The sequence below is a fragment of the Micropterus salmoides genome, unplaced genomic scaffold (assembly GCF_014851395.1).
Source record: "Micropterus salmoides isolate LMB-PRFRI ecotype aquatic unplaced genomic scaffold, ASM1485139v1 Ms_hic_scaffold_19, whole genome shotgun sequence".
NCBI lineage: Eukaryota > Metazoa > Chordata > Actinopteri > Centrarchiformes > Centrarchidae > Micropterus > Micropterus salmoides.
Genome location: NW_024041039.1, coordinates 445,528 through 457,003, shown reverse-complemented (window position 1 = coordinate 457,003; position 11,476 = coordinate 445,528). Strand labels below are relative to the sequence as shown.

General features: G+C 45.9%; 2 protein-coding genes across 2 annotated transcripts; both read left to right on the top strand.

Moving 5' to 3' along the window:
• Positions 1-1,441: 1,441 nt before the first annotated feature.
• On the top strand, positions 1,442-8,582 carry LOC119910147 (galectin-3-like). The gene is made up of 7 exons (XM_038728568.1): positions 1,442-1,574; positions 3,294-3,315; positions 6,399-6,504; positions 6,856-7,103; positions 7,199-7,287; positions 7,799-7,967; positions 8,124-8,582. The coding sequence occupies exons 2-7, from the start codon at positions 3,310-3,312 to the stop codon at positions 8,280-8,282; spliced, it is 777 nt and encodes a 258-aa protein (XP_038584496.1). The 5' UTR covers positions 1,442-1,574; positions 3,294-3,309; the 3' UTR covers positions 8,283-8,582.
• LOC119910767 lies at positions 8,328-10,442 on the top strand. Its single transcript, XM_038729575.1, has 5 exons — positions 8,328-8,342; positions 8,620-8,909; positions 8,996-9,311; positions 9,482-9,628; positions 9,715-10,442. The coding sequence occupies exons 1-5, from the start codon at positions 8,328-8,330 to the stop codon at positions 10,132-10,134; spliced, it is 1,188 nt and encodes a 395-aa protein (XP_038585503.1). The 3' UTR covers positions 10,135-10,442.
• Positions 10,443-11,476: the final 1,034 nt, after the last annotated feature.

Below are 11,476 nucleotides of genomic sequence, written 5' to 3'. Positions count from 1 at the left end.
CCACGCTGTAAAGCATCAAGTAAAAGGCAACAAAAAGTATATTTGCATGTATCTAAATTAAAATAATAAACGGTCATGTAGTAAAACCTGCCGGCTACAGGAAGGAACCTCAAAGTCTTCTTCTCTGCATAAAAGTTATTGTTTAAAATGCCAGAACATCAGGAAGTGTGACCACTGACTGACTTGAGCGTCACTGACTGACGTGGCGAGACGGGTCCACAGGTAACTTGTGACGTGGAGGCTGTGCTCTGAGCTCTGCTGAGGGCGCAGCTGTGTGCACACTTTGTGACGGCCGTCGTTTTCGTTCACTTTCGGCGTCACGCACCATCAAGCACCTGGAACGCTTTGAGGTCTCAAACGCGGCATAATTGTGTTACTGACTTCTCGCGATAAACACGAGTTCCGTCACGTGAAACCACGTGACCAACATAATGTACTTATTTTAACCAGAACCACGATGTTTCCCTAAACTAACCAAACTGTGACGTTTCTTAATGTCACGTGACGTACAGCCCCTCCCAAAGTGTTGGAACGGGAAGCAAAACTCTTTTGTTTCACTTGTTCACTGAACACATTTGGGTTTAAGAACAAAAGATGAGACAAGAGTTCAGAATTTCAGCTCTTAAAGCAAATGTCTTCAGTGAACAAGTGAAAGAAAGGATGAGCTCCGGTCTGTGCTGGAACTCAGAACAATTCATAAAAACACCTTGAACTTATTTTTATGAATTTATTTATAGATTTATTAATGCCGTGGCAACAGCTGCACTTCTTCAGACTCCGCCATGCTTGTTTTTCAGATTAAAGAGCACCATGAGACGACGCAGCGGACCAGGTGTTCGTCCCAGAGGAGAGGACGGAGGGCCGGGACAGGAGCCGGCTTGGACTTGGACTCCTGGCCCCCGGGCCGTGTTCTGAGCCGTCAGAGAGGAGGCGGTCTCTGTGTATCTTCACTATCTTTTATTAAAAAGATGCACTGATTGATATATTTGTATTTGTATAATAATAACTGTACAGGTTTGATTTTCTTCACATGTTACTGTGACCTCCTGTTCTCTGACGATAAACTTCCCTGAACCTCGATGCTCATTGTGAAACGGGGAACAGGAGCGGTGAGGGAGGGAGTCTTTTTCTGCTCTTCAGTTTCCATGGCAACGCACAACAACACACCAATAATCCACCAATAATCTGAAGAGTCTGTGAGAGGAAGACAAACTGCGCTCAGACAAAAGAGCCGATTATAAACAATGTTTGCACGGAAACGCTCCTGAACACGCCCACTGGGTGTGTGTGTGTTAGTGTGTTAGTGTGTGTTAGTGTGTGTTAGTGTGTGTGTCTCAGGGTGTGTTAGTGTGTGTGTTGGTGTTAGTGTGTGTTGGTGGGTGTGCCTCAGGGTGTGTTAGTGTGTGTTAGTGTGTGTGTGTTGGTGTTAGTGTGTTAGTGTGTTAGTGTGTGTGTGTTGGTGTTAGTGTGTGTTGGTGGGTGTGGTCTGGATGTGGGGGCGGGGCTCAGGGTCTTAAACACTCGGCTCTTTCACACACCGTCAGTTTGAGTCTGCAGCTCTCGGGTGAACTCAGGTACGTCAGCTCTCTTTACTTTTAACTTCTGTGTTTTTCAGCTTCTGTTCAGTGTTTATCTTCCAGCCGTGTGACAGAAAACTCAGATTCTCAGTCCTTCCTCGGAGGCAGACCATGACGTCAAAGCAGGAAGAGAAACAGGAAGTTAAAGTCTGAAACACTTTGTTCTTCTCTGCTGTGGCGCAGTCTGCTCAGCCGCTCCTGGAGAAAGTTGATTTATCGCTTCATGCTGTTGTTCAGCCTTTATTTATAGAGCCAGCTCTGAGCAGCGAGCGCTCTGTGACTCACCTCAGACTCAGGCCTAATCTCAGTGTCCCCCCTCAACCCTGAACCCTCCCGGACTCACCGGGAAGGCACCTCAGAGTCTGAGAGTGTGGACATGGGGACTGGGCCTCAGACTCACCTGCAGGGATCATGTGTCATGTGATGTGTGGACCTTCTGCTGGAGGCTGTGTGTGTTTGGCGTGAGACAGTTGACTCCACCCACCTCCAACAGAAAACCACGTCAAAGAGACATGAACCAACGGTGGAAAATACTGAAATGCTGAGGTGCACTTCAGGATTGGACAGATGTACCTGGAGGATCATGTTGGAACTTTACTACAGTAAAAACAGCAACACAACTATGTAGAAATACTCAGTCTGTAGTACAATAAGTTTTATTAACAAAATGAATTTAAAGTATCAAAAGTAAAAGTACTAATAATGCAGAAAAAAGTTAAAATAATAATAAATAACCCAAGTCTCTGTCACCAGTGATGATAATATGATTCTGCATCCTTTTCGTACTTTAAGTACATTTAGACACTAATACTTTTGGACTTGTGTGTCAGTAAATTGTTGAATGCAGAACTTTCTATACTGTAGTATTACTGCTTCTGCTGAAGTACTTCCAGCGCTAGATGTTAGTAAAACATGCAACAGGATATATCTTTACTACAAAGTCAGATACTGTTTAAAAGATGCAACACAGAGGCTCACAGTGCAAGACGGGTAAAGATAATACTACTACAAATACTGTGTAAAGGTAACAGACGGGGCCGCAGCATCAACACTAACAACAATTGGAGGATGTAGTTTTTGTTGTTAAACAGAAACAGTTTCTGTTATTTTGTCCACCATGTTGATCTAAATGTACACTCTGCGGTCCTGCTGAAAGTACAGAAGGATTATTAACAAAATGATTTTAGTTAAGTTTCAAAGTAAAAGTACTAACAATTCAGAAAAATGGCCCCTGAGTTCAAATAATCCAGCTGTTTTTTTTATATATTTCTATCCACAGTCGCACAAAATCTAATCGCCTGAAAAATGATGATGTTTTATTTTAAATAACGTCATTAAAATCCGCTCCACGTCCACCGGCTGCAACATTAAAGCCAGAGTTAGATGATATGATTCTGCATGAGTACTTTTTTACTTGTGGTACATTCTGGTGCTAATATTTTTAAACTGTCTATACTGTAGTATTACTGTTTTTTCTGAAGTACTTAGTAAAACATCATGATACAGGATATATTTCTACTACAAACTAATGCAGTACATGCAGAGATACGCTGTCATTATTAATACTAGTCCAAATACTGTGTAAAGGTAACGGGTGATCAGACATTTAGCAGCTGACAGTAAAGTGTTGAGGAGAGCAGAAGAAGAAGCTCTGTCCTCCTCCTGTCAGGACTCGCCCACCACACCCTCTCAGGATCTTTTCTCTCTGTGTTTCAGATCTCACAGCAGCAGGATGGACGTGAGTCTGACTTTTACCTTTTCTCCTGATGCTCATCACTGATTTTCTGATTCATTTGCTGTTTTTAGTTATTGTGTCGTTTCAAGCTGAACTTTCTAATTTAACAAAAAGGAAATGAGATTTTTCATTTTATTTCAGCACAAAACCAGTTTGAGTTCACAGCAGTACAGAAAGGGTTAATGACTCGCAGCTAGTTATTAATGTCACCAGTGAGTTTCCATCCAGCTGACTTTATGCTCTTTTTCAGTTTGTGCATAAAACCACTAAACTGCATTCAGTGTTCCCCTCGGAGAGGGAAAAACTGGATGATCACTAAAAGCAAAAGGCCACAAAGTGAAAAACACTTTGATCCAAATGTAGAAAAGGTGAACGAATGCTCGTTTCCATCCACATGAACCTTGAGTCACATGCGTCAATAGAACCTGAGAGGAACCAGACTTGATGAATAAACGCTGCTGGACGTGAAGCAGTTTTAGTGACGTCACCTCGCTGCGTCCTCTTCTTCTTCTGCGGTGCTTCAAACTGATTTCAGGATGGTTTGAACATATTAGTACATATAGTACAGTCAGTTTTATGTGATACCTGTGGACCTCCACCCATCCTAAGATGCTTTTTCCTCGTCTTCTATGTGTGCGAGGTGGAGTGGATTAGAAGAAGCTCCAGTCTGTCTCTGAGCAGCTGTAGCCCCCCCCCCCCCAGTAAAATAAATACCTACAGTTGAGAAATGAATTTGAATTTAATCAAATGAATTATTTATTTTCTTGGACCGTGAAACGTTCTTCTGTAAAATCTGAAGTTTCACTTGGCGCCGTGTTGAAAGAACAGGTGGAGCAGTGAGGATTATGTTTGTGTAGGGCAGAAGCAACAGAAAGTCTTTGTTGGCAGCGTTTGAAAGGGTTTCAGTTTATTGAGACAGTCCAAGGTCTCTGGAGTTCTCCAGGGCCACACTGAGATGAAACCAGACTAAAGACGATGTCGGGGCCGTTATTAGGTGAATGCACGAAGTTCCACCGGTGGTAAACACTGAAACTCTGCGTCGTCAGGTGGATTTACTGACTCAGAGAGCGATCAGACGCTGCAGAGTATTACTCATGTTGTGTGGACAGAGTGCAGGTCCCCGCAACATGAATAATTACATTTAGGATGAAGGTTAAAGGTAAGTGGTGTTTATGGTTAGGGTCTGTAATGAATGTTGGTCAGTGTCCTCTGGAGTGTGTGTGTGTGTGTGTGTGTGTGTGTGTGTGTGTGTGTGTGTGTGTGTGATCAACAAGGCGGCGTTCATCTATAAAACCAACGCCTTCATGCAGAACATTCCTGATGAGTCTGTCACAAACACGCCCTAAATCTGCCAACCACACACACCCTGGACCCTCTGAGAACTGTGCTGCGTTCAGGGCCAGCTCGGACAGGTTTACTGCAGCTTTATTGTCTCAGAGACAGATTTGAGTCAGGCTCACCAGACTGCTGCAGTTTGTGTCAGTTCAGTGAGTGTCTGTCTCCTTCCTGCAGGTATTTAAAGGAGATCTGCACAGCTGTAACATGTTAACTGAGGTTGACTCCATATTCTGCTGCTCACTTTGCTTCTGAAAAGCAGTGTGAGCGTAAAGCAGCTCAAATGTAGTGACTTTACATTTAATCTACAGAAGCAAACTAAGTGAACACAAACTGTATCAGTCAGCTAAAAATAAATCTAGTGACGGACTGAGTCTGCAGCCACGCTAGCAGCTCTGAGGCTTAGTTTAGGGTGTAAGCATGCTAACATTAGCTAATTGGCAGCTGAGGCTGATGGGAATGTCATCAGTTCTGCAGGGATTTGATCAGGAAGCAAAGTGCTGGACACATTAACATGTTGAGCTGATGGTGGCGCTAGAGCAAAGTTCATCCTGAGGGACATATGACGCTTTTCCATCACCAGTACCAGCTCGACTCGCCTCCACTCTAGTCGGCCCTGCTCCGTTTTCCACTGCAGATAGTACCCAGAGATAGTACATAGCTTGTCGTCATAGCGACGCCACACATAGCTGTCTCTTTTTTAAGTCAAAGCGTTTGAACGTTCCTCAGAATGTAAAGACAGATAAGCAGTATGAAAAGCTTCCAGCTGTGTTTTCCTCTGGCGTTGTTGCTGCAGCGGTCTGTGTGGCGGCGGGAGCAGAGGGCTCTGTGAGCGGCCGGCCGGCCTCACACGCTCCTCCCGCGGGTCACAGCAGGCTTCCCCCGCCGCCACTCGCGGAGCTCCTCAACTCCAAAAACTCTCAAGCACACTTTTGTTCCACCATCACTTCTCATAAAACTTTCAATATTATAATATCTACACAGCTGATTTCACCTCAAAACTTCTCAGAAGTGGATTTAGTGATGAAATAACGTGTGAAAACTGTAAAATATAAAACTTCCTGCTGCTGGCCTCTGTCCAAAATGTAACTACACGTCGAGTCAACGTGGACCATAAGCTCTGTAATTGGTTGGCTGGGTAGCCTCGCAATGCCTCTGAGCCGACCGGAAGTACCCCGCGCATTGAAGTAACTTTGCTAACGGCCAAAACGGCGGCTGTAACACAGTGAATCAATATATTAGACCGTCACAACCCGAGCGAAATGACTCGTTTCGCTATCAGACTGTGATCCACTCCGTCAGTAACATTTGAAAAGGCTACACCAGCCGCACATATACAATTTTACCCCCATTCAGCCTAGTGAGAAGTTAGCCTGCTCTACCGGGCAAAGTCAGCATAGTGGACGCTGTAGCGCTACTGCCGAACTAGCGTTTGGGTTGTAATTGCAGAATGACGCACACACCTACGCACAAGTATAAATGCATGGCTACGTGTGTAGCCTACGGCGTAGGTACGCACGTAGACCCTACACAGGAATATAAATGGGCCTTAAGTCAGCATGAAGTCAAACGCAGCTAACATCACTGGAAGAAGCTCAGCGAATCTGCAGAGAGCTGGACGTGTTGTGTAAAAACTAAACTGTCTTTGTGTTTGTAGAGAAATTGGAGGTTTTAACTTTCACAGCAGCATCTGTTGGATGTTAGCGTAGCTGCAGTCAGTGAACTTAACTCCTTTCTTTCTCCCTCTGCAGCTTTCAGATGCTCTTGGCGATTGGCCCGCTGGTGGCAACAGCCAGTCATTAGGAGAAACTGCACCTGGTCCTTGGCCCGGGCAGCCCGCCAATCCGGCCTGGCCAGGTACGATCGTCGTCATCATCACCATCATCGTCTTTTTCTTTTTATTATTATTATTATTATTATTATTATTATTATTTGATACCTTAAGGCCCCAATGTGAAGCAGGTGTTGATCTTTCATAGGCTTCTGGTTCTAAACAAACGTATAATCCTGATGGTGATCGGTGCAGTTTAGAGGGCTTCATAGGTCCAAAACAAATGTGTAGAAAACTTACATGAAGCTGATTTGTGTAAATTCAGTTTCAAACAAAGACCAGAGCTAGATGTAAAAGATCCCACAGCTACATCTGTTGATTGACCTCCAGGAATGTTAAATCCTTGATAAACCAGGATGTATTTGTGTGAAAACCAGGTCAACCAGCTGCCAACCCGGCCTGGCCCGGTCAACCAGCTGCCAACCCGGCCTGGCCCGGTCAACCAGCTGCCAACCCGGCATGGCCCGGTCAACCAGGTCCCAACCCTACCTGGCCCGGAGGTCCTTCTGTAGGTGGAGGCGCCTGGCCTGGAGGTCCCTCACCTCAACCCACCGCACCTGGAGGATGGCCCAGTCCTTCACCTGGACCTGGACCTGGCGTCCCTGCTGCCCCCCAACAGAGTCTGGTGAGACAGATAGTCGGACAGACAGAAGGACTGATGATAGATGGGCAGATGAGTAGATGGATGGGTGGAGTTAACAGCTGTTTCCTTGTTGACAGGTGGTTCCGTACAAACAGACTCTTCCCAGTGGAGTTTATGACAAACTGCTCATCACCATCGCTGGAACCATCAAACCCAATGCTAACAAGTCAGTATGAACACTTTCTCACTCCCAACTCCTCACATATGGACGCTTGGTCAAGACCCCTTGCTGTCACTTTTTAATGCCCTGGGTACCCTTTAGCAATGTTTTTGGTTCTCTGTTAGGTTTAGGCACCAAAACCACTCGGCCAGGTTGAGGCACCAAAACCACTCGGCCAGGTTGAGGCACCAAAACCACTCGGCCAGGTTGAGGCACCAAAACTACTTTTTGTTTCACACTGGAGAGGAACACGGGCTCCTGGGCGAAAGTCCTACCTGCCTTACTGTTAAAAAGTGACACTACAGGGCTTTCCCCAGTGCGTTGAAAGATGATTCTATGGGGCCACCAGTGCGTTACAAAGTGACGCCAGCGGGTCTTGACCACGCGTCCATATGTGATAACTTCAGATTTAAAACTGGTTGTATGAACACTTCATGTTAAATGTGCCACGGACATTTTAACATTTTATAGTACAGGTGGATTCAGCTGATCAGGGACGGTCTCTGTTATTTTACAGGATCACAGTGGATCTGAACACAGACCAAGACCTGGCCTTCCACTTCAACCCTCGCTTCAATGAGGACGGCAAGAAGGTGATCGTGAGGAACAGCTGCATCGGCAAGAACTGGGGGAGAGAGGAGAGAGAACTGCAGCAATTCCCCTTCGTCCCAGGGCAGCCATTCGAGGTCAAGTATTTAATTTAACACTAAGAATCCTCGTATTTTATGTATTAATTCATAATAATTAGTGAATGTACCTGAATGTACCATTAAATGTAGTTGAAGGGCCAGTCTGCAAAGATGTGATCTGGGTGGTGACAGTTTGTGGTTTTGTTGTTGCAGATGAAGATCATGTGCACCAACAAAGAGTTTAAGGTGGCCGTCAACAACACTCACCTGCTGACGTTCCAACACCGGGTCACTAACCTGAGAGCCATCAACCAACTCTCCATCTACTACGATCTCACCCTGTCCAGGGTCAACATGGAGACTCTGCCTTGAGGCAGGTCACCAGATCCACCACAGACCTACTAGGATCCACTGGAGATGCACCACCGATCTGTGGGGGGTCATCTGTGGATCTACAGGAGATCCACCACAATACTACAGAATATCAATCATTGATCCACTGGAGATCCATAAATGATCCGCCAGAGATCTACTGCTGATCCACCAGAGATTTACTGTAAATCCACCAGAGATCTGCTGGAGACCCACCAGAGATCTACTGGGAATCCACCAGAGATCTACTGGGGATCAACCAGAGATCTGTAGAGATCTACTGGGGATCCACCAGAGATCTGTAGAGATCTACTGGGGATCCACCAGAGATCTGTAGAGATCTACTGGGGATCCACCAGAGATCTACTGGGGATCTACCGGGGATCCACCAGAGATCTACTGGGGATCTACCGGGGATCCACCAGAGATCTACTGGGGATCTACTGGGGATCCACCAGAGATCTACTGGGGATCTACCGGGGATCCACCAGAGATCTACTGGGGATCTACCGGGGATCCACCAGAGATCTACTGGGGATCTACCGGGGATCCACCAGAGATCTACTGGGGATCTACCGGGGATCCACCAGAGATCTACTGGGGATCCACCGGGGATCCACCAGAGATCTACTGGGGATCAACCAGAGATCTGTAGAGATCTACTGGGGATCCACCGGAGATCTACTGGGGATCAACCAGAGATCTGTAGAGATCTACTGGGGATCCACCGGAGATCTACTGGGGATCAACCAGAGATCTGTAGAGATCTACTGGGGATCCACCAGAGATCTACTGGGGATCCACCAGAGATCTGTAGAGATCTACTGGGGATCCACCAGAGATCTACTGGGGATCCACCAGAGATCTACTGGGGATCAACCAGAGATCTGTAGAGATCTACTGGGGATCCACCAGAGATCTACTGGGGATCCACCAGAGATCTACTGGGGATCTACCGGGGATCCACCAGAGATCTACTGGGGATCTACCGGGGATCCACCAGAGATCTACTGGGGATCAACCAGAGATCTGTAGAGATCTACTGGGGATCCACCGGAGATCTGTAGAGATCTACTGGGGATCCACCGGAGATCTGTAGAGATCTACTGGGGATCCACCGGAGATCTGTAGAGATCTACTGGGGATCCACCAGAGATCTGTAGAGATCTACTGGGGATCCACCAGAGATCTGTAGAGATCTACTGGGGATCCACCGGAGATCTACTGGGGATCCACCGGAGATCTACTGGGGATCCACCGGAGATCTACTGGGGATCCACCGGAGATCTACTGGGGATCAACCAGGGATCCACCAGAGATCTACTGGGGATCAACCAGGGATCCACCAGAGATCTACTGGGGATCAACCGGAGATCTGTAGAGATCTACTGGGGATCCACCGGAGATCTGTAGAGATCTACTGGGGATCCACCGGAGATCTACTGGGGATCCACCGGAGATCTACTGGGGATCCACCGGAGATCTACTGGGGATCCACCGGAGATCTACTGGGATCAACCAGGGATCCACCAGAGATCTACTGGGGATCAACCAGGGATCCACCAGAGATCTACTGGGGATCAACCGGAGATCTACTGGGGATCAACCAGAGATCTGTAGAGATCAACTGGGGATCCACCAGAGATCTACTGGGGATCCACTAGGGATCTGCTTGGGAATCACCAGAGATCTCCTGGGGATCAACCAGAGATCCGTTGAGATCTATTGGGGGTTCACCAGAGATCTGCTGGGATTCGCCAGAGATCTGCTGGGGATTCCTGGTAATCCACCATGGATTTATTGGAAATCCACCAGGGATCTACTGGTGGATCCACAGAAGATTCTCAGTTAATCCACGGAAGATCCTCTGTAGATTTACAGAAGATCATCATTAGATAATAGACCTAAAGAAAAAGTGTTGGTGGATCTTCCAAAGGAACTGTCGATTTACAGATGATCCCTATAGATCCAGAGAACATCTTCCGTAAATTATTGTAGATGATCACCAGTAGATCCAATTGAAAATATATCTTGAGTAGATCTGTAGCTGACTCTTGTTCTTTTATACACAACCAATTGCAGAAGGATCTGCAGTAGATCCTCTCGTACTTCTTTTCTTCTGTTTGACTCCTATAAATAAAGGGTTAATCTTTGGTAAAAGTTTGTCAGTTTGTCTCAGTACAGCAGGACAGGACTAAACCTCGACCTCCGACCTCTGCAGATTCCATCAGTGCTGCAGTGGTGACCCCCCCCCCCCTCCAGTGTAAACAGACCAATAGGGTTACAGTATTTTGGTGTATAATAAATCAGATTATTCCACAGACGTCATCATCATCATCATCATCATCATCATCATCATCATCACTTTAAATAAACAAAAACTCTGGTATGAATAACATGAACAACAAAGAACACAACATGTTTTAATGTAGTACTGACCTGGTTCTGTTCATCACTCTCCTGTAAAACTGATAGACTCATTATTGACTTTTTTTTTTTTTAAAAAGATAAAAATTGATGCAGCAGAACCAGAGATATCTTATATTTTGAAAAAGGAAAGGTAGGAGGCGGTGAAGGAAAGGAGAATATTTCTTTATCAAAGAGGTGGTATTCTGCTTTTTGCCTTTTCCCCTCTCCTTTATTGAGTTATAAACCTTTTTTGTGCATGTAATAAGTGTGCAAAGTGAAAAAGCCCAAAGGGAGTTCCCATCTCCCACAGAAAACTCTGCTGACTGAAAACAGCTCGTTTGTAGTCCAGCCTTTACTTCCGCTTTCCACAGGGTGAAAAGAGGAGCTGCAGCAACGTGCAGGACGACTAAAATATAACCATGTAAACCTGCTCTGGTACAACCCCTGAATAAGCAATATGAACATGATCATGATACCAACACCTCTTTAAAAAAAGAGTCCATTTTGTTCATCTGATTGGCGTCTCAGACAGATCGCTCTGATCAGTAAATCTGCTCTGGTTGCACCCCGACTGTCTTGAATGTGACCTTTGAACCCGGGCTGCTGGTTCTCCCAGTTCTCCTGGTTCTGGGAAACCTGCAGCAGGTTTTTGTCTTGTTGTTGTTGTTGTTAAATCTGAAGTCAGCTCACAGATAGATTATTGATTATTGATCAACAGGAGGTATCTCTCTGTTGCTGTGAACCAAAAACACTGTGAGACTTTCATCATGTCACAAACCTGAACC

Excerpts from the sequence above, each read along its gene's own strand:
- LOC119910147 (XM_038728568.1), top strand. Across the intron at positions 7,104-7,198 it reads CTGCCCCCCAACAGAGTCTG|GTGGTTCCGTACAAACAGAC; the intron begins GTGAGACAGATA and ends CCTTGTTGACAG. Across the intron at positions 7,288-7,798 it reads ATCAAACCCAATGCTAACAA|GATCACAGTGGATCTGAACA; the intron begins GTCAGTATGAAC and ends GTTATTTTACAG.
- LOC119910767 (XM_038729575.1), top strand. Across the intron at positions 8,910-8,995 it reads ACCGGGGATCCACCAGAGAT|CTACTGGGGATCCACCGGAG; the intron begins CTACTGGGGATC and ends ATCTGTAGAGAT. Across the intron at positions 9,312-9,481 it reads ACTGGGGATCAACCAGAGAT|CTACTGGGGATCCACCGGAG; the intron begins CTGTAGAGATCT and ends ATCTGTAGAGAT.